Source organism: Ranitomeya imitator, chromosome 8, assembly GCF_032444005.1.
Source record: "Ranitomeya imitator isolate aRanImi1 chromosome 8, aRanImi1.pri, whole genome shotgun sequence".
Classification (NCBI taxonomy): Eukaryota; Metazoa; Chordata; class Amphibia; order Anura; family Dendrobatidae; genus Ranitomeya; species Ranitomeya imitator.
This window is the reverse complement of record NC_091289.1, coordinates 45,455,653-45,482,233: the sequence shown is the minus strand read 5'-3', so window position 1 is coordinate 45,482,233 and position 26,581 is coordinate 45,455,653. Positions and strand designations below refer to the sequence as shown.

The 26,581-nt window shown below is 43.1% G+C and overlaps 1 protein-coding gene across 3 annotated transcripts in view; it reads left to right on the top strand.

Moving 5' to 3' along the window:
- CHL1 (cell adhesion molecule L1 like) overlaps positions 1 to 26,581 on the top strand; it is a 136,494-nt gene that overhangs the window by 77,415 nt on the left and 32,498 nt on the right. For all 3 annotated transcript variants that reach the window (XM_069736843.1, XM_069736841.1, XM_069736842.1), the window contains exons 8-17: positions 1,557 to 1,741; positions 5,856 to 5,987; positions 7,688 to 7,831; positions 14,233 to 14,344; positions 15,075 to 15,241; positions 15,328 to 15,484; positions 19,178 to 19,302; positions 19,941 to 20,042; positions 22,898 to 23,095; positions 25,391 to 25,461. In XM_069736843.1, the coding sequence (XP_069592944.1) occupies positions 1,557 to 1,741; positions 5,856 to 5,987; positions 7,688 to 7,831; positions 14,233 to 14,344; positions 15,075 to 15,241; positions 15,328 to 15,484; positions 19,178 to 19,302; positions 19,941 to 20,042; positions 22,898 to 23,095; positions 25,391 to 25,461 (1,393 nt within the window). The remainder of the gene's footprint in view (positions 1 to 1,556; positions 1,742 to 5,855; positions 5,988 to 7,687; positions 7,832 to 14,232; positions 14,345 to 15,074; positions 15,242 to 15,327; positions 15,485 to 19,177; positions 19,303 to 19,940; positions 20,043 to 22,897; positions 23,096 to 25,390; positions 25,462 to 26,581) is intronic.

Sequence of the window (26,581 nt, the reverse complement as noted above, 5' to 3'; positions counted from 1 at the left end):
AGTGACTGCAGACTTGTAGCTTAAGACTTGACAACACTGACAACTGGAGCCACAATTGTTTCACACTCTAAAGGCTCTCTTGTTATATGTAAGAAGCACCATCAATTAAATCCTATTGATTTCCTAAATCAAACTTCCACAGTGCCATGTGCAGAATATTAATATTATCATATATTGCACAATTCCAATATCAATATTATGGCAGTAGTAAAATACTATTAGTATCTACCTGTTAATAATTCATCAACAGCCTCCCTTTGTAAAAGAGGCTCATACCTGGAGACCAAAAGAAATAGACTGATGCCAAGAGCAGCCTCCAGTGATCCATTTAATATCCTCTAAGGATATGCACTAAATGTGGAAATGCAAGCTAATAAACTAGAATTAAAATTTTAGTGGGCCATGCTATTTTGTAGCCTTGTTTAATTGTATGCTTCCTGTATTTCAGTATACGGCTGAGTAGGTAGAGACTTTCATTACAGTAGCACTTTATTTGCTCCCTGCTGGAGGAGCAGGTAGATGCTATTACAGCAGCCTCAAGATTGGGGAGGTATGCAGTAGAAACAGCTGAGATATAACGGGAAAAAAAAAATTGGTATATGAGAATCTAGCAGCATATTTATATCTTTTTTTTTCACTAGAGATACACATTAAAGTGTCAGTAGGATTTTGATAAGCAAACAAAAGGCATTGTCAGGTTGGCAGTGTTAAAGTGATTACAGTTATACCTGGGGTGAAGAAATCCGTCATGTGGTTCTTGTGTAATCAGTGTTAGAAGTTTTAAGTTAATGATATGCCCATGCTTCGGGGCAGGACTGTAGGCACTGAGAAATCCGTCTTGTGGTTCTTGTGTAATCAGTGTTAGAAGTTTTCAGTTAATGATATGCCCATGTTCCGGAGCAGGACTGTAGGACTGAGTCTTATCTTTCTGTTCTAAGCCAGAGAGACCAAGAAAAAACCTGCCCACAGGCCACCTCGAAGCACAAGCCTGTTCCTCACCATAGAGACAGACTTTTTCAGGGCGACCTGTGGGCAGGTTTTTCCTTGGTTTCTCTGGCTTAAACCAGAATAGAGCAGGAAGATAAGACACTACCTACAGTGAGCCCCGGATCACTGGCATATCATTAACCAAAAACTTCTAACACTGATTACACAAGAACCACAAGATGGGAAAACTTCTAACACTGATTACACAAGAACCACAAGATGGGAAAACTTCTAACACTGATTACACAAGAACCACAAGATGGGAAAACTTCTAACACTGATTACAAAAGAACCACAAGATGGATTTCTTCACCCCATATATCATTGTTATCAGTGTAACACTGCCGATCTGACAATGCCTGTAGTTTACTTAGAAAAATCTTGCTGACAGGTTCACTTTAAGTAACTGTAAATTTTTATCCATTATTTATGTAGTACATCTGATTCCCAGCCACACATACCTGCTATGGTCAATATACATGGTATGGATTCACTTTGTATTCTTCCAGAGTAGATTAAAAGCTGCAATGTCTTTTGTATGTATGTACTAATGAATTGGTGATCTTTAGGCCCACCCCTACAAATAAATGGCAAAAAGATGGCGAGGAATCAATAAAGCACCGTGTCATAGTAGAGGGCCATGGGACACAATTGAAGATCAAAGACATTACTAAAGATGATGAAGGAGTATATACTTGCGAAGCAGAAAATGAGATGGGTTCTGATCAGCGAATGTTTCATGTTCTTGTTGAAGGTATTAACTATTTTTTAACAATTTTTAAATTATCAAATTATTAAATTTGCTAAATATGATTGTAAGTTTGAAGTGGGAATTACTGCAGGAACCCTCCCACCTCCACCAAATTAACTTTGCCTATGGGGAAGCTACAGTGTTTAATAGAAAAATGAAGAATGCAAGGCAAGTAAGACAAATCAATGGCCATTCATGCCATCCATTACCTGAAATTGAAAATATCGCTATAGAAGATCTGGATGTAATAAACCATCCTTACATTGGATTTTTTGGAGCTCTGCTTTTGTCTTTGGTGTTTGTGGCTGTTTTTGAGCTTTAGAGTTAACCCTTTGAAGTTTTGCTCCAGTCCATTTTGGATTCATCTTATTGTGCTGTTTCTTCACTAACATATTTTCCAAATCTTTGTTGCTCTGAAATGCCCCACATAGCCTCTTTCAGAAAAAATGTATTGGTTATTTAACAGGCTTTCCTTAGCCAAGGTATTTAAATTATGCCAAAAATGTCAATCAAGTGGGCAGTCCCACATATAAGATCTCGTCTTAGTAGCAAAAAAGGGTTCCTTATTTGCTGTTCCGTCTGACGAAGCAACTGGCACTTGCCATACTTAGACACAGGTTGGAAAACCCATAGAAGGTTGAACGTAATGCATGGCTCTAAATTCAAGTGTGTGGGATTAAGAGAAAAATATGAGGAAGTCTGCTTATTATTTATTGAGATTTATTGCATATATTGGGATTTATCTCAGAATACAAAGTAACAGTAATGCAATATGTAGGATGAATGGGCATCCATGTCAACTATTCTTTATATTGTTATCTTTGAGACTAGATCTGAGCGAAATAAAGTTGTAGATAGATAGATAGACAGATAGACAGACTGCACACCTGCTAGAAACTACTGCAATTTCTCAAATATAAAAACCTTTCCCTTGACCCCCACTCCATCACTCCCTCTATCTGGAGCACTTTGGAACACCCGTTCCATCTGCAATAAGCTCCATGTCATTCATGACCTCTCGCAATCTATCCTTCCTGAGCCTCACCAAAACATGGCTGACACCCTGTGGCATGGCCTCCCGTGCTGCACTGTGCTAAGCGGCCTTCACTTCACCCACACTCCTCACCCTGGCAATGGACTTGGTGGAGGAGTGGGTCTTCTCCTTTTTAAGACCTGCACCTTCTACCCAATTCCCCTTCTACCCTCCCATCTTTTGAAGTGCATTCTGCCTGTATCTACTCTCCCTCCAACATCCAAGTGGTGGTCATATACTGACCCTTGGGCCCAGCCACTATCTTTATTGACCAATTCTCCACCTGGCTTCAACACTTTCTCTCTGCTGACATTCCTACCATCATCATGGGTGACTTCAACATTCCCATCAACACACGCCAGTGTGGCAGACTCCAAAGTCCTGTCACTTGCTTCATTTATTTACTTCACTCAGTTGTCCTCTATAGCCACCCACACAGACAGACATACATTAGACCTTATCTTCACCTGCCTGGGCCCCCTATCTAACCTTACCACTGTCTACTTACATTCTCTTCCCTGTCCTCTTCACCTGCCCCCAAGTAAAGCATCTAGGTCACACCCTTAGAAACTTCACACACCTAGACACTGACACACTCTCCAACTCTATTCTACCGCTGTCCTCCATATCTTCACTCCATGTTACACAGACAGTGGCACTGTTTTCTACCATGCTACACTCACATCAGCTACTGACTCAGTCACCCCTCTCATGCATGGCAGACAGCAATGAATTAATTAACAGCAACCTCTCTAAAAAGCTTCTGCAAGTGTCCATGGTTGCAAAGCAGCGCGGGAAGAAAACACATTCACAGGAAGACTTCACCACATTCAAAAAAGCAACTATCACATTTAAGTCGGCCCTCACCTCTGCTAAACTTCACAACTCTTGAATCCTCTTTATCTCTCAACCACAAGCAGTTATTAAACACTTTTAAATCGCTCCTCAGCCCACCACTGCCCATTCCGACCTGTCTCATCTCTGCTGAAGACTTTGCTGTACACTTGAACAACAAGATCGACCAAATCAGGCAAGTCTTTACTGCTCAACCACCACAACTCCTATGTATACCAGACCACTTCCCTCCCCCACTAACTTTCCTCATGACTATCACTGAAGGAGAGCTTACTTATCTCCTCTCCAAATCACACCTCTCCACCTCTCCATCTCATCCCAACTCCTCCCCAACCTCTCCTCCACACTTATCCTAGCCATAACCCATCTGTTCAACTTATCATTAACTATTAGTACCTTACCTTCTGCTTTCAAAGATGCCACAATTACACCTATCCTGAAGAAGCCACCCCTCGACTCAACCTCTACATCCAGCTATGAGCTCACATCACTTGTCCTGTTCACATCCAAACTCCTAGAAAAGCATGTCCACACTGTACTTTCCTCCCATCTCTCATCTAACCTACTCTTTGACAACTGTCAATGCAGCTTCCTCGCCCACCATTCTGCCAAAACTGCCCTAACCAAAATTACCAATGACTTACTGCCAAAGCTCACAGACATTTCTCTATAGACCTCCTTCTAGGTCTGCCCTCTGCCTTCGAAAAAGTCGAGCACTCTTTCCTACTACAGATCCTTTCTTCCCTCGGTTTTACAGACTTTGCCCTCTCCTGGATCTTCTATTACCTTTCTAACCACACATTAAGCGTCTCCCACTCCCACACTACGTCTTCATCCCATCCTCTCTTTGTCGGAGTCCCTCAAGACTCTGTCTTGGGACCCCTACTCTTCTCCATCTATACCTTGGGCCTGGGACAACTCATTAAGTCCCATGGCTTCAAATACCATCTATACGCTGATGACACTCAGATATACCTCTCTGGCCTAGACGTCACCTCTCTGCTGTCCAGAGTCCCAGAGCGTCTATCAGACATATCCCCCTTCTCTTCTTGATTCCTCAAGCTCAATGTGGACACAATTGAACTCATAATCTTTCCTCCATCCAACCTATCTGTCATACCTGATCTAACTATTGCAGTAAATGACATCATGATTTCCACTGTACCTGAAGTCAGCTGCCCAGGAGTAACCCTCGACTCTGCCTTCTCCTTCAAACCACACATCCAAGCTCTCACCACCTCCAGCTCAAAAATATTTCCAGAATCTATTCTTACCTCAATATTCAATCTACTGAAATAATAGTGCATGCTCTCATCATCTCCTGCCTTGACTACTGCAATATCCTCCTATGTGGCCTTCTTGCTAACACTTTCACATCTCTCCAGTCTGTTTTTTACTCTGCTGCCAGACTAATCCACCTCTCTCCATGTTTCTCCTCCCCTTCTCCCCTCTGCAAATCCATTCATTGTCTCCAAATTTCCCAACGTATCCACTTCAAGCTACCAACACTGACATATTAAGCTGTCCATAATCTGTCTCCCCTATACATCTCTCAATATCTCCCACCACGTTATCTCAGGTCCTCCCAAGACCTCCTCCTCCACACTCGTACTTTCCTCACCCAAACATCTGCAAGACTTCTCCCGAGTATCCCCCATCCTTTGGAATTCTGTGCCCCAATACGTCCGATTATCCCCTACATTAGAAACTTTAAAGAAGAACTTGAGAACCCATCTCATCAGAACAGCTTACAGCCTGTAATGACCTTGCTGCCACCTCAACACTACCAGAACTGCCGCCTGACCAATACAAGAGCTGCTGAAACCACCGCACCTACTGTCTCCTTCTCCTGTAGAATGTAAGCCTTCAAGGGCAGGACCCTCTCTCCTCTGTACCTGTCTGTCACTATTAGTTTGTTCATTGTAATTTCTATCTGTATGCAACTTCTCCTCATGTACAGCATCATGGAATCAATGGTACTCTAAAAATAAATAATAAAAATAATAATAGAACCCCCAAGTATACTGATAATAATAGCCTATTATGATATCTGAAATGATGTGTCAAAACCCAGTCAGTCCCGGTAAGGATATTGCTGCTTATTTTAAACATCATCCTCTGATTTAGTGTTCCCCCTTTTGTGTACCTGTAAAATGAAGAACATGTGCATATAATGTATTCTTTTCTGGTTATCTCACTGTCTTTACTTCTTGTTTTCGCTATTTTCAGAGCCTCCAAGATGGGAAAAAATGCTAAAGAGCTCTATACAAGGAGTCGGATCCGAGGTTTTCCTTAACTGTTCAGCTACGGGGACACCTGAACCGGAAATCCAGTGGCAAAGAAATGGGATCCCTATTAAAAGTAAAATCAAGAATTAAGAGCTGAAAGTTACTTGTGTAATTGTAGTTATTGTATGCTACCTTTGTAAGATCTCAGAATACTTTGCTTCTTGCGTTATTTCATTTTCAATATCTGGTGATAAAATTAATAATCACATATGGTACGATGATTAGATGCCAAGCGTCTGAAGGAAGAGCCTGATTTACCATGGAAGTGTCCCGTTTTTTTGCCAATCGGCATTCCTCCAACCCTTTCATTTTCTCTTGAATGACAGGTCTAAATTTCTAATGATGGAGCCATCATTAAAGTGTGGAGTAATTAGAGAACATTTGAGGGGAGTGAACTGACAAAGTCAATGAAAGCAAAAAGGGCAGAGAGCTTAGGTGTGAAATGCTGCCCCTTCCTATTGACTCACACCCATCAAAACTTCTCACATGTCGAAAGTTTGAAAAACCATAGGTACCTTATAAATATTCTTATGTGTCACATATCTAGTGGTTTTAGCACTGGTGTCAGAACTCTTCTAAAAAGGATGTGTCTTGATGGCCCTTTCGCAAATTAAAGCTCTGTCATCCTCAGCCTATGTGTCCAATTTTGGGGGCTTATTGGGTCCGTACAAATTGTGTTGTCCAGGTCTGGAATCCAGGGCAATTTTTCCGTAACAGCCGGTCTTCACTTCTGCACTGGCATCTTTACCTCAAAATCCTGGACACCTTATGTGTTTACTATGCCACACGATATCATGAGATCACAGGGCCAAGTAAGCGCCATAGGCACCCGGAATGTCAAGCTGAAGAAGCTGGGCGCAAATGTGAATACTGGCTGGCATGGATCAGACTGGATGCTGGAGTAGGACATCATAAATCAAATTGCTCATCTCGATCATACATCATAAGGGGCGCCAAAAAAGAGGCACATCGTCCCGATAAGAACAGTCCTGGTCATATGGAAAGGAGTTGTCCTTTAAAGGGAATCTGTCGCCAGGTTTTTGCTGCCTCATCTGAAAGCAGCATTAAGTAGGAACAGAGACCCTGGTTCCAGTGATGCGTCACTTAGCTTACTGGGTGCAGCAGTTGTGATACAATCAGACTTTTTAGATGTAGCATGTAGCAGAGCTCAGGAAACTAACTCCGCCCACACCAGGCTCTCTGTGTACACTGTCTATTGACAGTGAGCTGCCTATCAGAGGAGGGGGTGTGGTCGGAGCAGAGCTGTAGTTATAATCTCCTGGTGATAAAACATTCATTGTATGGAAATAACAGCACACAGCCTAAAAAGTGACATATTCCTAAAGTCAGTGTCTCAGCCCTTACTTCATGCTGTTCTCAGATTGTATACCAAAACCTGCTGACACACTCCCTTTAACATGAAACAGTTTTAACTGTGTTAACAAGTAGTAACTTTCTTTTATAATATTACAGTCGGGAATACTTCTAATACATAGCGGAGGTATTCGATAATAATCAGGGCTTTAGAACTTCCTGCTCTTAGCAAAATACAGACGTTCATTTTCCGCAGCCTATAATCAGTCAATGGAAAATAGTAATTTTGTGTGAGACTTTCTGGTCTTATTAATGTAAGAAATAATTACCCCTTCAGGGTCACATTGTTCTGTACTGTTTTCTTTGTGTGGTCTCCACAGAATTTTCAGATCTTTTCAATGAGTCATTATGATTAAAAAAATTTTTTTTTTTATTTTTTATCTTTTTTTTCACATAAAGGAGAAACACTCCCTCAGAATCATAACATGAGAGGAGGCGTCATATTCATTCACTCTCTCGAGCTATCGGACAGTGCAGTGTACCAATGCGAAGCATCAAACAAGCATGGGACCATCCTCACCACCGCCAACATTGATGTTCTAGGTATGTCGTCCTCGATGATTACTGGCCTGAAGATGCCATATGCAAATACCTGCAAAATCACACTCAAACCACCAATTTTGTAATTAACGCTGAGACCTTCAGACACATTAATCGGACAGTCTTGCCACCTGCTACAATCCAAAATGATTGATGGCCTAACGCAGGGCCGGCGTCAGCACCCGGCATACCCGCGCAAGTGCCGGGGCCCTGGTGAGACAGGGGGGCCCATTCAGGGCCAGCGTTAGGGACAGGCAGCTGCTTAGGGCCCCCGCTCCCCCAGGGGGCCTCAGCTAGCTGCACATCAGCAGCTACTATGGGGCCTCTGTGAGGCAGGGGGGCCCGCCTGTCGCCAGCGCCAACTCCCCCGCCGCCATATTGAACTATACCGGCGGTGTCTGCCGGTAAAGTTCAAAGCAAATGATGGAGGAGAGAGCATCACCTGACACTCCCTCTCCCATCATTCCCCACTCTGCCTCCAACACTGCCGCTGCGGGTGCGCGAAAATGTCATCGCGCACTCGCTGTGTGTCAGGCACTGCAGCGGCAGCCGCCGAGACCGGAGCAGGGAGCAGCGTGCAGCGCGGGCACATTGAGAGGTGAGGAGTGTTGTTTTTTTGTAACTGTAACAGTGAGTACTGGACTATGGAGCCATTCTTGGGGGAAGGGGGGCTGTGCTGCATACTACATGTCTGTGCTATATACTACATAGCTGTGTTATATACTACATGGGCTGTGCTATATACTATATGGGCTGTTATATACTACGTGGGCTGTGCTATATACTATATGGGCTGTTATTTGCTACGTGTGCTATGCTATATACTACATGGCTGTGCTATATAGTACATGGCTGTGTTATATACTACGTGGGCTTTGCTATATACTATATGGGCTGTTATATGCTATGTGGGTTGTGCTATATACTACATGGCTGTGCCATATACTACATGGCTGTGCTATATACTACGTGGACTTTGCTATATACTATATGGGCTGTTATATGCTACATGGGCTGTGCTGTATACTACATGTCTGTGCTATATACTACATGGGCCGTGTTATATACTATGTGGCTGTGCTATATACTATATGGGCTGTCATATGCTACGTGGGCTGTGCTATATACTACATGGCTGTTCTATATACTACATGGGCCGTGTTATATACTATGTGGCTGTGCTATATACTATATGGCCTGTTATATGCTACGTGGGCTGTGCTATATACTACATGGCTGTTCTATATTCACAATGATTGCTCTCAAAATCTGACATACATTCCTCCCAAACGGAAGGTACAGTACCCCATAGCACAATGTCTCACAATTGGTGTGAACCAAGCATATATAAATCCACACTATGGTACCAGATAAAAAATAACAATTTTATTGAATCGTATAAAAAACATATATAAAACACATAACTACAAATCAAGAAAAGTGCAGTAAATCCACAAAAAGAGGGACATAAATGCCATAGGCAAATACACAACCCACATGAATACTGTCACCTATATTGGTGATAACCTACTAAAAAGGCCACTCAGTATACGTATGCCAGAATGTGAGGGGCTACCGCTAACCTTACTATAATAAGAAAAGTATAGGCAATCCTAAAAGGAAAGTAGCCCAGGCATAGTAGCGTTCCCAAACAAAAGTGGCTATACCAAAAAATAACAGCCTGTAGAGGTGAGTAAAGGTAAATTACCTGATGGTATGTGTGGGGTGAAAGCTTCGGCGTCCCTCTGCCCCGACGCGCGTTTCGCGGTAGCTTCTTCTGGAGGCTATTATTATATACTTAACAAAAAAGTGTGAAACAACTGAAAATATGTCTTATATTCTAGGTTCTTCAAAGTAGCCACCTTTTGCTTTGATGACTGCTTTGCAGACTCTTTGCATTCTCTTGATGAGCTTCAAGAGGTAGTCACCGGAAATGGTTTTCACTTCACAGGTGTGCCCTTTAATAAGTGGGATTTCTTGCCTGATAAATCCAGTTGGGACCATCAGTTGTGTTGTGCAGAAGTCTGGTGGATACACAGCTGATAGTCCTACTGAATAGACTGTTAGAATTTGTATTATGGCAAGAAAAAAGCAGCTAAGTAAAGAAAAACGAGTGGCCATCATTACTTTAAGAAATGAATGTCAGTCAGTTCGAAAAATTGGGAAAAATTTGAAAGGGTCCCCAAGTGCAGTTGCAAAAACCATCAAGAGCTACAAAGAAACTGGCTCACATGAGGACCGCCCCAGGAAAGGAAGACCAAGAGTCACCTCTGCTTCTGAGGATAAGTTTATCTGAGTCACCAGCCTCAAAAATCGCAGGTTAACAGCAGCTCAGATTGGAGACCAGGTCAATACCACACAGAGTTCTAGCAGCAGACATATCTCTACAATAACTGTTAAGAGGAGACTTTGTGCAGCAGGCCTTCATGGTAAAATAGATGCTAGGAAACCACTGCTAAGGACAGACAACAAGCAGAAGAGACTTGTTTGGGCTAAAGAACACAAGGAATGGCCATTAGACCAGTGGAAATCTATGCTTTGGTCTGATGAGTCCAAATTTGAGATCTTTGGTTCCAACTACCGTGTCTTTGTGGGACGCAGAAAAGGTGAACGGATGGACTCTGCATGCCTGGTTCCCATATGTGAAGCATGGAGGAGGAGGTGTGATGGTGTGGGGATGCTTTGCTGGTGACAATGTTGGGGATTTATTCAAAATTGAAGACAAACACACCTCCAGGCTGTGTAAGGGCTATTTGACCAAGAAGGAGAGTGATGGGGTGCTACGCCAGATGACCTGGCCTCCACAGTCACTAGACCTGAACCAAATCGAGATGGTTTGGGGTGAGCTGGACCGCAGAGTGAAGGCAAAGGGGCCAACAAGTACTAAGCATCTCTGGGAACTCCTTCAAGATTGTTGGAAGACCATTCCCGGTGACTACCTCTTGAAGCTCATCAAGAATGAATGCCAAGAGTGTGCAATATGCAAATTGCCTCTTTTGAGAAAAAGAGGACTTAAACTCTATAGCGCCACCTGTTGGAAGTAGCGATCCTACAAGTCACAATCAACCCTTTAAAAGCCAAATCAGTATCTCAATTCTCAGACACGGTGTTTCGGGCTGTTGGCCCTCATCAGTGCGAAGCATGAGAATTGATTTGGCTAGGTGAGAGGCTCTGGACTGGGGTCTAAGGGGTAATGTTTCTCCTTATGGAGAGTGACATACCAGCTGGCTTGTCAAGGTAAGGAGGTTTATTCGCCGTGCAATGCTCCTTTCACTCTCCATAAGGAGAAACGTTACACAGAGGAGCATTGCACGGCAAATAAACCTCCTTACCTTGACAAGCCAGAGCTGGTATGTCACTCTCCATAAGGAGAAACGTTACCCCTTAGAAGAGTGTGCAAAGCAGTCATCAAAGCAAAAGGTGGCTACTTTGAAGAACCTAGAATATAAGACATAATTTCAGTTGTTTCACACTTTTTTGTTAAGTATATAATTCCACATGTGTTAATTCATAGTTTTGATGCCTTCAGTGTGAAGTTACAATTTTCATAGTCATGAAAATACAGAAAAATCTTTAAGTGTGACAGTGTGTCCAAACTTTTGGTCTGTACTGTGTATATATATATATATATATATATATATATATATATATATACGTATATGTATATATATATATATATATATACATATATATACATAACAAGCGATAGGTCCTCTGTAAGAGGAAATATATGGTTTAGGTTAGTCCTCATTATTAAACATCTCTTTTAGCAATAACTAGCAACATTTATCATGTATTGTTATTATTAGCCGCATTATTATTAGCAATATTAGTATATTAGCATTATTATTGTTAGCAATATTATTATTAGCATTGCTATTAGCAATATATTTAGCAATATTATCATTATTATTAGCAATATTATCATTATTAGCATATTATTCTTCTCGTCATTATTATTATTATGTATTAACATACACACACACACATATATATACAGGTCCTTCTCAAAAAATTAGCATATAGTGTTAAATTTCATTATTTACCATAATGTAATGATTACAATTAAACTTTCATATATTATAGATTCATTATCCACCAACTGAAATTTGTCAGGTCTTTTATTGTTTTAATACTGATGATTTTGGCATACAACTCCTGATAACCCAAAAAACCTGTCTCAATAAATTAGCATATTTCACCCATCCAATCAAATAAAAGTGTTTTTTAATAACAAACAAAAAAAACATCAAATAATAATGTTCAGTTATGCACTCAATACTTGGTCGGGAATCCTTTGGAAGAAATGACTGCTTCAATGCGGCGTGGCATGGAGGCAATCAGCCTGTGACACTGCTGAGATGTTATGGAGGCCCAGGATGCTTCAATAGCGGCCTTAAGCTCATCCAGAGTGTTGGGTCTTGCGTCTCTCAACTTTCTCTTCACAATATCCCACAGATTCTCTATGGGGTTCAGGTCAGAGGAGTTGGCAGGCCAATTGAGCACAGTAATACCATGGTCAGTAAACCATTTACCAGTGGTTTTGGCACTGTGAGCAGGTGCCAGGTCGTGCTGAAAAATGAAATCTTCATCTCCATAAAGCATTTCAGCCGATGGAAGCATGAAGTGCTCCAAAATCTCCTGATAGCTAGCTGCATTGACCCTGCCCTTGATGAAACACAGTGGACCAACACCAGCAGCTGACATGGCACCCCACACCATCACTGACTGTGGGTACTTGACACTGGACTTCAGGCATTTTGGCATTTCCTTCTCCCCAGTCTTCCTCCAGACTCTGGCACCTTGATTTCCGAATGACATGCAAAATTTGCTTTCATCAGAAAAAAGTACTTGGGACCACTTAGCAACAGTCCAGTGCTGCTTCTCTGTAGCTCAAAAGTGGCTTTACCTGGGGAATGCGGCACCTGTAGCCCATTTCCTGCACACGCCTGTGCACGGTGGCTCTGGATGTTTCCACACCAGACTCAGTCCACTGCTTCCTCAGGTTCCCCAAGGTCTGGAATCGGTCCTTCTCCACAATCTTCCTCAGGGTCCGGTCTCCTCTTCTCGTTGTACAGCGTTTTCTGCCACATTGTTTCCTTCCAACAGACTTACCATTGAGGTGCCTTGATACAGCACTCTGGGAACAGCCTATTTGTTGAGAAATTTCTTTCTGGGTCTTAAGGTACCGTCACACTAGACGATATCGCTAGCGATCCGTGATGTTGCAGCGTCCTCGCTAGCGATATCGTCCAGTGTGACAGGCAGCAGCGATCAGGCCCCTGCTGGGAGATCGCTGGTCGGGGAAGAAAGTCCAGAACTTTATTTGGTCGCTGGACTCCCCGCAGACATCGCTGAATCGGCGTGTGTGACACCGATTCAGCGATGTCTTCACTGGTAACCAGGGTAAACATCGGGTAACTAAGCGCAGGGCCGCGCTTAGTAACCCGATGTTTACCCTGGTTACCAGCGTAAAAAAACAAACAGTACATACTTACATTCAGCTGTCTGTCCCTTGCCGTCTGCTTCCTGCACTGACTGCTGGCCGCAAAGTGAAAGTGAAAGCACAGCACAGTGGTGAGTCACACAGCGGTGACTCACCGCTGTGGCTGTGCTCTGCTTTCACTTTACGGCCGGCAGTCAGTGCGGAAGCAGACGGCAAGGGACAGACAGCTGAATGTAAGTATGTACTGTTTGTTTTTTTACGCTGGTAACCAGGGTAAACATCGGGTTACTAAGCGCGGCCCTGCGCTTAGTTACCCGATGTTTACCCTGGTTACCGGGGACCTCGGGATCGTTGGTCGCTGGAGAGCTGTCTGTGTGACAGCTCTCCAGCGACCAAACAGCGACGCTGCAGCGATCCGGATCGTTGTCGGTATCGCTGCAGCGTCGCTAAGTGTGACGGTACCTTAACCCTCTTGCTTGAGGGTGTCAATGATGGCCTTCTTGACATCTGTCAGGTCGCTAGTCTTACCCATGATGGGGGTTTTGAGTAATGAACCCGGCAGGGAGTTTATAAAAGCCTCAGGTATCTTTTGCATGTGTTTAGAGTTAATTAGTTGATTCAGAAGATTAGGGTAATAGGTCGTTTAGAGAACCTTTTCTTGATATGCTAATTTATTGAGACAGGTTTTTTGGGTTATCAGGAGTTGTATGCCAAAATCATCAGTATTAAAACAATAAAAGACCTGACAAATTTCAGTTGGTGGATAATGAATCTATAATATATGAAAGTTTAATTGTAATCATTACATTATGGTAAATAATGAAATTTAACACTATATGCTAATTTTTTGAGAAGGACCTGTATATATATAGTGAAAAATCACATTTTGTTTTGTACGCATTCATTATTATTATTATTTTATATATTTTGATGTTGGCTATTTTTTGTCCTCCTATAGATATTGTACCATTGCTATTCACCCAAGAGAACAAGACATACACAGCAGTGTGGGGGCAGAATGTCTCATTACTGTGCAGTAGTTTTGCCTTTCCTGTGGCTGATGTGACCTGGTGAGTGAGTGTTTCCTTTAGTCGATTGTGGTACTTGATGCAACATAATGTATAATATGAAGAGTAGGTCGCCTGTTTGATATGGATAAAATACTGGACTGATCACCTGTAGCGTTGGCATAACATTTTCTAGGGGGTCCTGGAAACGGAGACATTTGTCTTGGCCATATACATTAGGTCTGTCCCGACTCCTGCATGCACAGGAACGGTGGGCCGAGCCCTCCTGTGTTCTCTATGAGAGCGTTGCTGCCGGACTCCTCTTTCAGAGACTTATCTGTGTGCCGAACATAATCCGTCAGCGAGGAATCAGGAGCCACCCATACACAATAGATGTTGGCCAATCCCACCCAAATTAGTGCATTTACCCTACTTTTATCTTATATGTATAGGGGATCCTAAACTCCAAGCAAGATTTAATGATTTTACTCCCTTATCTAGGGCCATTAATTCCACAGCGCTTTACAGACATCATCATCGCTGTCCCCATTGGGGGCTCACAATCTAGATTCCTTATCGGTATGTCTTTGGAACCTGGAGGAAACCCACACAAACATGGGGAGAACATACAAACTCCTTGCAGGTGGTGACTTTGATGACGTTTAACCCCAGGAGCCCAGAACCATGCAAAGTCATATTGAACCATGGAAACAATATTGTATATTTTGAGATATTATGAATGAGTAAAGATCACTTTTAGAGATCTCCACTTAATAAAGTGTATTTCTATTAGGTATCATGGCAAGAGAATAGTCCAAACAAAAAGTGGTCGGTACACACTAGATACCAATGGTACCCTTCATATTCGGGATCTAAAAGCAGAGGACGCTGGCTCATACACGTGTGAGGTGTTGAACACTAAAGGAAGGAATTCACTTCAAGCAAACCTTTTACTTCGAGGTATGGCACGTTCACTAATGGAAAATTGCACAGTGCTTTGCTTTAAGGAGTGATGCGGTAATCTTATCTACATGTTTCTGGATTAGAGCCTACAAAGGGTTACGTGTCCCCCGAGAATCCATGGATTAGGAGATGGCACTCTATAACATTGACATGTCGCGTTCAGTGTGATCCCCACCTGTGTTCCTCTCTGAGGATTACCTGGTTAAAAGATGGACAGGAGCTCCGAAAAGTCAGCAAAAGGTATTCATAACCTAATTGGTGAAACTTCAAAATAGTTTTTTGTCAATGTGAGCGTGTAGGTTTCTGTCTCATCCAATCTGGATATTTAACAGGACATTTTCCACCCTATTGCTGTTCCACCTGGGAATGTCCCGTAGCGTGTTACAAACACCATATTTTATGTAAATGTTCAAAAGCCCCTCTTATTTTTAGGGATGGTCCCATAAAAACGGGACTGTTAGTATGCTAAGCTTTTATAGAGTCCAATGATTGGAAGCTAAATGTAAAAATACATTTATAGACATGATAAAAGTGTCAAGTCCTCTGCAAAAATATGATGTTAACAGGAACCTGACAGCTAATACATGCTGCCCAATTCACGAGCAGCATGTACAGGTGCTTCTCACAAAATTAGAATATCAACAAAACGTTAATTTATTTCAGTTCTTCAATACAGAAAGTGAAACTCATATATTATATAGAGTCATTACAAACAGAGTGATCTATTTCAAGTGTTTATTTCTGTTATTGTTGATGATTATGGCTTACAGTCAATAAAAACCCAAAAGTCGTTATCTTAGTCGTTAAATTAGAATAATTAACAAAAACACACCTGCAAAGGCTTCCTAAGCATGTAAAAAGGTCACGCAGTCTGTTTCAGTAGGCTCCACAATCATGGGGAAGACTGCTGACTTGACAGATGTCCAGAAGGCAGTCATTGATACACTCCACAAGGAGGGGAAGGCACAAAAGGTCATTACTAAAGAAGCTGGCTGTTTACAGAGTGCTGTATCCAAGTATATTAATGGAAAGTTGAGTGGTAGGAAAAAGTGTGGTAGAAAAAGGTGCACAAGCAACCGGGATAACTGTAGCCTTGAAAGGATTGTTACAAAAAGACCATTCAAAAATTTGGGGGAGATTTATAAGGAGTGGACTGCTGCTGGAGTCATTGCTTCAAGGGCCACCACACACAGACGTATCCAGGACATGAGCTACAAGTGTCGCATTCCTTGAGTCAAGCCACTCATGACCAATAGACAACGCCAGAAGCGATGGTTTGGGAAGTCATCTGCTGGTGTAGGTCCACTGTGTTTTATTAAGACCAAAGTCAGCGCAGCCGTCTACCAGGACATTTTTGAACACTTCATGCTTCCCTCTGCCAACAAGCTATTTGGAGATGGAAATGTCATTCTCCAGCAGGACATGGCACCTGTCCACACTGCCAAAAGTACCAATACCTGGTTTAAAAACAACAGTATCACTGTGCTTGATTGGCCAGCAAACTTGTCTGACCTTAACCCCATAGAGAATCTATAGGATATTGTAAAGAGGAAGATGAGAGACACCAGACCCAACAATGCAGATGAGCTGAAGGCTGCTGTCAAAGCAACCTGGGCTTCCATAACACCTCAGCAGTGCCACAGGCTGATCGACCCCAATGCCACGCTGCATTGATGCAGTAATGCAGTAATTGATGCAAAAGGAGCCCCGACCAAGTATTGAGTGCATGTACTGAACATACATTTCAGTAGGACAACATTTTGGATGTCAAAATTGTTTTTTCAAGCTGGTGTTATAAAGTATTCTAATTTACTGAGAAATTGACTTTTGAGTTTTCATTCGCTGTAAGCCATAATCATCAACATTAACAGAAATAAACACTTGAAATAGATCACTCTGTTTGTAATGACTCTATATATGAGATTAAATTTTTGTATTGAAGAAATGAAATAAATTAACTTTTTGATGATATTCTAATTTTGTGAGAAGCATCTGTACCAGGCACTGGCTGTATGATCCCACCCAGGTATGTTTGACTTTTGACTCTGAAACACTGGGACATTTCAGAGAAAAATATATTTTATAGGCTGCCACGGACAAAGCAGCATGGAAGACTAGTCTGGCAATCAGGACCCTGGTAGCTTCTACAAGCCCACTCTCCTTGAGTAACAAGTCCCTTCCTAGACACACACAGGGAAAGACCTGTCACCGGCACCATGTGGGAAGAAGCCACCGGGGACCCACCTGTCTGACCAACCTCTTGTGTGGCATAGTCCCTGGTGGCCTTTAAAGTGTTTTTCTCTAAAATGCAGTAGAGTTTCAGAGACAAATATACATGTCTGAGATCATACAGCCAGAGTTTGATACATGCTGCCCATGGATTGTCTAGCTTGTGGAGCGCCCCCAGACGCAGGGCCGCGGGTTACTCGGTACCAGTCCTCTCTGTCTTAGTGCTGGGGTTGTCACGGTGGCTGGACCCGATCCGTGACCCTGCTAAGGGGCGTCCAATAAAAGGGGTGATGGTAGTTTGTCAAGGGTTTGTGATGCCACCTGTGGTATTCGGTCAGGGTGACCGACGCTGCCTAGGGGTCCGCCAGGGTGATGGAATGGCAGCTAGATGGTATACCTTCCCACAGGTGAAGTATATCCCCAGGGCTTCCCAGTTTGACGGGAAGGCTCGGAGCTATTCTGGGACCCTAGAGACGCCCCTCTCCAACTTTGCCCCCTATGTCTGCTTAGGTGATGTAAGGTAGACAGCCATCTAAAATCAACTGTCCTGCTGCTGTTTGAAGTAATGCTTGAAGTCTGTTACTTCCTCGGCGTTCTGGCCACCGGCTACGTGCCTCAGTAGGATGTTGCCGATCACGGGGCACGACTCCTACTGGATATCTCCTTGTGCTGCGATTTCGTTTCTCACTTCTCAACAATATCCTTTGCTTCGTGTCCTTCCTTAGGATGCCGTGGCAAGGTAGTGCAGGCACGGCTCCGTATGTTCTGTCCTTTCTGCTAGGCACCTGCCAGGAACCCACCCCTGACAGGTCCTCCCTGGAGCTCTCCCAGGCTGCGTTCTCCCTAACTTCCTATCCAATCCCCAGTTTTACCAAAGTGTGAGGAGTGGCCTAATACATAGTGCCTTTTGCTCCCCCTGGTGGCCGAAGTGTGAAGTGTAATGTGTGACTGTGATACCTGGTCAGGTGAACTCCTTTAGTGCAATCAGACATAACATCACTCCCCTTAGTGGCAGAGCGACATTACTGCAACGACCAGGACTCTGGGGTGCTGCACTTGTATCAGCTGTCAGGTTCCTTTTAGGAAAAAAAACTTAAAGGGAATGTCTACTACTAAATGTCTACTACTAGGACAACCCCTACTTGATCAAAATGCTTGGCTTCCATAAAATAATAAAGCCTATACTCCCTCCCATGCCAGAGCTATTTCCTTGATGTCAGCACTCGCTCTCCCCGAGGTTGTGATGCGGTGTTTTGACACGTGACGCCGGCGCCCAATCAGAGTTGGCGTCACTGTCTCCGCCTTTGGACAAATCGATCATGAAGAGGAGGTCCGGGCTGCAGCTGATCTTGGACTTCTTCTTCATGTTCGATTTGTCCGAAGGTGGAGACAGTGACGCCAGCCTCACGTGTCACAACACCACATGTGGCCATGGGGAGAACGACTGCTGATCCTGCGGGAATGGCGCCAGCACGGGAGGGGAGTATAAGCTTTATTATTTTATGGGTGGCAAGCGAGGGGTATGAGAAGAAGTAGTCCAAGTAGGTGATAACTTCTTTAACCCTGCTCATTACAGAGCTGGCGGCCGTCTTGCCGCTTCTAATATATGCATTTTGTAGCACTATAATTATTGGCTTTGGTGAATTTGGAGATTTTCTCTTGGTTTTTGGTTACTTTACAGCTTGTGTTATTTCTCTAATACAGAATACAAGTGAAATCGAATACTTTGTCTATAAATGATGTAAGCTGGGAAGATGGAGGAACCTATAGGTGCATTGGCAATACTTGGCTGGACTCTGTGGAAGCTGAGAGTCATCTGACCGTGCGAGGTAATATCACCAACCAGATCCAAAATGTAATGTGTGACTATCAGAACTCCCACAGAAGTGAGTGAAGCGCGCCATGCAGCCACCTCTCAATTCCCTGCGTCACCAGACCTCGATCTCACCTCTGGGCACCACATCTACATTTATGGATTATCATGTGGATATACTATTAATGTCTGAGATCAGAATATCCATATAAGGGAATCCATTAGAGCAAAATGACTGTTCAAACAGAGCACAAGTACTAGGTACACTCTTGGCGTGGCCGAGCAGTTCAGTTCCCATTTCTCCACTATTTGTTTGTCTGTTAGCAAAACATTTTTGGATATCTGTTTTGTTTGGAGGTCTGTTACCTTGAAATGACTGTTCAAACCAAGCATGTTCTCAGCTGTATTATGGATACATTGTCTGAATAAGTAATACTTTGCCTATAGCTTACCACGAGCCCACATTGTACCTCCATGTGCACATAAGTTTTGCTGCTTAAAAAAATTTGGTGCCTCTTAAGAGGACAATATGGCAGCACAAGGGAGGTTAACAACTTGGTAATAGTATTTGATAAGTACTAAAAACTTTAATTTAGAGATGATAAATAGTAGTACATATTGTTCATATTTCTTAAATAATTTCTTTATCCATAGATGTTCCAATGCCGCCTGAAAATGTGCAGCTTTTAAAAAAGCAGGACCGTAGCGTTACACTGTCCTGGACGCCAGGTGACAGTCACAACAGTCCCATTTCTGGTATGTTATTATTATTATTATTGTTATATTGTTTTATTCATAAGGCACCAACTTATCCCCAAGTGTGAATGGACGGGTGCTTAGGCTTGCACAGTGCCGGTCAGGCAATGCCCATGGCACTGACCAAAACATGAGTGCCAAGGAAGAGTCCAGCAGCGGGTGATGAGAGTTATTATGACTTCATACAGGCAGTTTTTTAAGTGAGGATGCAGTGTATTTTGAAAATGTTACATATAGTCATGGCCAAAAGTGTTGGCACCCTTGAAATTGTTCCAGTAAATGAAGTATTTCTCCCAGAAAATTATTGCAATTACACATGTTGTGTTAAACACATGTTTATTTGCTTTATACAGTATGTACTGGAACAACACAAAAAAATACAGAGAAAAAAAGTCAAATTGGACATAATTTCACACAAAACCACAAAAATGGGCCAGACAAAATTATTGGCACCCTTCCAAAATTATGGGTAAATAACTTTATTTCAAGCATGTGATACTTGTTCAAACTCACCTGTGGCAAGTAACAGGTGTGGGCGATATGAAAATCACACCTGAAATCAGATAAAAAGGGGAAAAGTTGACTCAATCTTTGCATTGTGTTTTTGTGTGTCACATTAAACATGAAGAACAGAATGAGAAGAAGAGAACTGTCTGAGAAATTAAGATCCAAAATTCTTGAAAAATATCAACAATCTCAAGGTTACAAGTCTATCTCCAGAGATCTTGATGTTCCGTTGTGCACGGTGTGCAACATAATTAAGAAGTTTACAACCCATGGCACTGTAGCTAATCTTCCTGGATGTGGCCCAAAGAGAAATCGATGAAAGGTTTCAACGCAGGACAGTCCCAATGGTGGATAAGCAGCTCCAATCATGTTCCAAAGAAATCCATGCTGTCCTGCAGGCTCAGGGTGCAACAGTGTCAGCTATGGCAGGAGACCCAGGAGAACCCCACTGCTGACAGAGACATAAAAAAGCTATACTGCAGATTGCCAAAAAGTAGGAAAGTAGGTGAGTAGAATGAGGCCTACAAAGAAAAGACCACAGCACCTACAGTCAAATATGGTGGATGTTCAAAGATGTATTTGGGTTGTTTTGCTTCCTCTGGCACTCGATGCCTTAACTATGTGCAAGGCATCATGAAATCTAAAGATTGCCAAAGGATTTTGGGTTGCAATGTAGTGCCCAGTGTCAGAAAGCTGGATGTGGGTCTTAGTTCATGGGTAATCCAGCAGGACAATGACTTCAAACATACTTCCAGAAGTACCCAGAAAATGGATGTAAACAAAGCACTGTAGAGTTCAGAAGTGGCAGCAATGAGTCCAGATCTAAATCCCATTGAACACCGGTGGAGAGATCTTAAAAATGCTGTTGAGAGAAGACGTCTTCACATATGAGAGACCTGGAGCAGTTTGCAAAGGAAGAGTGGTCCAAAATTCTGGTTGAGAGGTGTAAGAAGCTTGTTAATTGTTATAGGTAGCAATTGATTACAGTTATTTATTCCAAAGGATGTGAAACCAAATATTACGTTGAGGGTGGCAACAATTTTGTCCTCAGTTTTTGTGTTGTTCCAATATACACAAATGAAATAAACCAGTTGCAATAATTTTCTGGGACAAATAATCTTCTGGAACAATTTCAAGGGCGCCAAAACTTTCAGCCATGACTGTATGTGAAAGTTTCAGGACTTAGATATGTAGAAGTAGGGAATAAAGTATGAAAGAGTCAAAGGTTTCCCAAAGATGGCAGTCTTGTAAAATAGTAGAGCCACCTAGATACATGTTACGCTCACGCCCTGACTGGGTGGCGTGAGCTAGGGGATTGTGGCCCCACTGTGCCACAAACAAGACTACCCTAGAAGGGGGGTGACTAAGCAGCTACCTTGGTGTTCACTGGTGGTGAGGTCAGGCTTGTGTGGCAGGTAGCTGCCAGGTACCACTCTAGGGTGGTGTCTGGCTGTGGCAGCTGATTCTACTGGAGGGATAAAATACAAGTGACAGATGTGAGCAAGTACACATAAGCACGACTGGTACTCTGGCGGGCACGGCTGGCACGCGGGTATGGCTGGCACTCGGGCATGGCGGGCACGGCTGGCACTCGGGCACGGCTGGCACTCTAGGCAGACAGGCGGGCACTCTAGGCAGACAGGCGGGCACGGCTGGCACTCTAAGCGGGCATGGCTAGCGGGACTGGGACTGGTTCCGGTATGAGTAGGGAGCAGATAGGAACCAGTTCAGACTGGAGGGACAGGAACTGTTTCAGGAGACATGGGAACACAGGCTGGAATGAGTAGGATAGGGGAGCAGGTAGGAACCAGTACAGACTGGAGGGACAAGGATACACAGGCCGCGGAGCGGGAACAGAGCAAAGCCGCATGATGCGGAGAGTGGGACAGAGCCGCAGGAGGTGATACAGGAGCAGAGCAGAACCGCAGGAGGCAGAGCAAAGAGCAGAACTGCAGGAGGCAGAGCAAAGAGCAGAGCCGCAGGAGGCGGAGCAAAGAATAGAGCCTCAGGAGGCACAGCCAAGAGCAGAGCCGCAGGAGGCGGAGCAAAGAATAGAGCCTCAGGAGGCACAGCAAAGAGCAGAGCCGCAGGAGGCGGAGCAAAGAGCAGAGCCGCAGGAGGCAGAGCAAAGAGCAGAAGGAGTGAACACAAGGAAAGACACAGCGGAATAGGAAAGGCTACAGACAGGGATACAAACGGACACAGGTGTAGGACTAAGTTCAGACAGGAAAAGCCATGCAGCAATGCCGGCAGGAATGTTACAATACAGAGATATCAAAGAGTAGAAAAAAACATCTGTACAGCACTATTACATTTTCATGTTTTCCAAATTATTGTTATCTTTCTAGATTTTATCATCCAGTCAATGAAAAGTAAAGACGAAACAGGACAATGGGAAGATGTAGGAAAAGTTCCTGGAAATGTCACCACAGTCCATGTGCCGCTGAGCCCAAACTTTAACTATCAATTCCGAGTCTTTGCTGTGAACGGAATAGGGAACAGTCCTTTAAGTCTCATCTCGGAAAGTTATGGCACGCCGCCGGCAGGTAACCTTATGGATAAATATATTTCGCAATTGATGTAACCTCGATCACGTAATGATTGTTATACTGCTGCATTATATTTTGGAGATTACATAACTACTTAGCGATCACAGGTTGTACCAGTCAAAAATACACAAGCTGAATTGTGTTGTTGATTACAGTTGTTATATACAGGCCTCTATGTGACCCATACATTATCTGAAAGTCCAGCTTCGGTTAATATTTTACACAGGTCAATATTAAAGCGTTATTCTCGTCTTCTTAAATGGGTAAAATTGGAAAATAATTGAAAAGTAAACAACTCTGCACTTTACCGCTCGATCTTAAGAAGGGAGTGATTTTTAATTCTATTGTATACTCATTGCCTAGGTTTCCAGCCACTGCTGCAGTCCATCAGAGGTGGCAGGTTTCCTAGGCAAGGAGAAAAGCTACTTCTGCTTGAAGCATCAGAGAGCCTACAGTTTGGGTTAGCAGCTCAGCCATACCTCTGGTCCCAAATGCAATCATCAGGAGCACACCGTTCCCCATCAAGCAGGAAGCTGAGAGGCAGGGGAGAGGTGAGCTCCGGAACAGGGACGGATTTGTCATTGGTGCAATCTGTACAGCCATACAGGGGCCCAAGAGGTAAAGGGGCCACTACCACTTCCAAAGCAGGTGGAATTTTGAATTATGATGAGTTATTGGATTACAAGAGGCCCATATATTGTTCTTGCCCAGTGGACTCTTCTGTCTGTGTCCTGAAGATATTATTATGAGGACAATCTTTTAACGCAACAGTACAAGAAATTTTGCCACTTTTCATTTATTGGGCACGTCATAAAAATCTGATGGTTGAGCCCCAAATTCAAGAATGGATCACTGTCTTTTGTGCTGTCATTTTATATTATTTTAGCCTGTGTGCACTCACTATTTCTAAACTAGTAATTATTGCTAAGAACTGGATAACTTCTAGCACACCCTCTTTTAAGCATGGAAACAACAGGATAGGGCTAGTTCTAGGTTCCAATATTTAGAGCCGGAATAATAAGTATCAGCAAATAGTCTTTGAAAATTAGGCAGAAATTATTATTTGTTTTTTTTTTTTCCTTTTCCTCTGTCCTTTGTGCGGTAGGTGCTAGGACAGGTTTAAAAGGAGAAGAAAAAATAGAAAAAGTTTGATAATTGTATAAATGTATTCTTTTCCTTGTGCTTATGTGTCTACTGTGTATGATTGAATATAGAAAAAAAAACATTTGAAAGTGTTAAAAATATATTAATAAATTGCAACGAGAGGTGGTGAGTTCTCCTTCAATGGAAGTCTTCAAACAGAGGCTGGACAGACATACAGTATGTCTGAGATTGTTTAGAGACTCCAGCATTGAGCAGGGGGTTGGACACGATGATCCTGGGGGTCCCTTCCAACTCTAACTTTCTAGGATTCTATGAAATGAACTATAATGAAAATAGATTGGAAATGTGCAGTCACTTCTACACTTGAAACTGGACTGGGCGACCCATTCTTGGTATTGGTGGTGTTCTGGCCAACCAAAGGATGTGCCATAAGGCTAGGGCTTCACGGTGATATGTGTTGAGGAACAGCATGCGGGACTAGAGAAAACTGGAAAAAGAGAGCGCAATAGGGTCTTATCCGATAAAAAAATGAGGTTTGAAGGAAGGGAATCCACTCACCTAGTATGGTTGCTAAAAAGCAATGTGTATCTTGCATATATAATTATAACGCGGCTGCGGCAAGGACTCCGGTCTAGAAAGGACCAAATTGGATGAAGACAATGTGACGGAGGTGCCACTCATGCGCTGCCAATGATGAATCCACAGTATATCCAACGGAATATATTGAAGGATTTATTGAATAGGTTTACAGAGTCAATGTGTTTCGAGACGACGCAAGACCTCTTCATTAGGACAGAAACCTTCGAGGAACAGCATGTGTCAGACAAGTGACATTATAAGAGGGTGTAGACAATCATAGTGTGGGAAGATTACTATAATGCATGCCAGAATTAAAATCTACAGCATAAGGTTTGTTAACTTTGGCATGGACAGTACAGAATATGCTAAATGTATAATGAATGCCTAACAAACCGGAAATCCCTGCATGTGTTGTGGCTGCGAGACATGGAGCCGCGGGGACTCAAACATATTATCGAAGCACATTCGTTTATCACTACCTGGGATAGACCAGTTGTAGGCAATCGCCGTTCCCAAATCAAGAACTCTGTAAAAGAAGCCGGCTTTTGTATTATGTTACAGATATAGAAAAAATGACGATGCTGATTTCCTGTTTCTGGTTTCTTTTAGCTCCTGATAATAATCCCCAGACTTTATTCGTTGAAGCAAATCGTCCTGATGAAATGACAGTGAGATGGGAGGTGCGGTATCAGAGCAGTGCATAATCTGCTTAATCTCTCACATATTTTTAATATTTTTTTTCTCCTTCAAAAGGGATGTACTTGGTCTTTACATCAATGAATGTGATGATAAAAATATGATGGGCCTGATGCCTGCAAATCTCATTAGGTGCAGACACTGACGACAATGAGCTGATGATCATGTGCAGGTCTTGTGCTTGGGACCCCCATTGTCATTCCCCACTGGTGTATACGTCTTAAGGTACCGTCACACTCAGCGACGCTGCAGCGATATAGACAACGAGCCGATCGCTGCAGCGTCGCTGTTTAGGTCGCTGTAGAGACGTCAAACACAGCAGCTCCAGAACGATGCAGGAGCGATCCAGTGACGTAACGGCGACTCACTTATCGTTCTCGCTGGTTGTTAGCTCCAAAAACGTTGCTGGCATCATTGCTTTTGATGTCAAACACGACGATACATGCCGACCTGACGACCAAATAAAGTTCTGGCCTTCTAGCTCCGACCAGCGATGGCACAGCGGGATCCAGATCGCTGCTGCGTGTCAAACACAACGAGATCGCTATCCAGGACGCTGCAACGTCGCGGATCGTTGTCGTTCTCATTGTAAAGTTGCTGAGTGTGAAGGTACCTTTACAAAACTCCCAGCTTTGAATGATAAGAAAGAGCTGCCCACACCCCTGGGGTCTATTCAGTGAGCAGTGGGGGGTCTCAGGACCTATAACTCCACCAAGCTGCAGGCATTTAAACTGTCTTCAAAATATGAAAAAACACAATGTTTAAAGGGGTTGGCCACTATTGGACAACGCTAGCGTAATCATTTCAGGACCTCAATCAAAATAAAAACAATCTATACTCACCTGTTGTAGTGGCTCCATTCCAGCAGTGCTCCAGAAGACTGACGTGACTAGTTTTGTCATTGCCAGCTGCAGCATTTACTATTTCCTCAGATCAGGCATCCACCCTGATGGAATATTGATGGCCTCCAGCTGTTACATGACAAAACACATCACGTCGCTCTACGGGAAAAACGGCACTAACATCACTGCAATACCGGTGCTGGAGAGGCTGAGCAGCCACAGTTTTTATACTATGTGACTGCAGACTTGTGACTCCTTACAT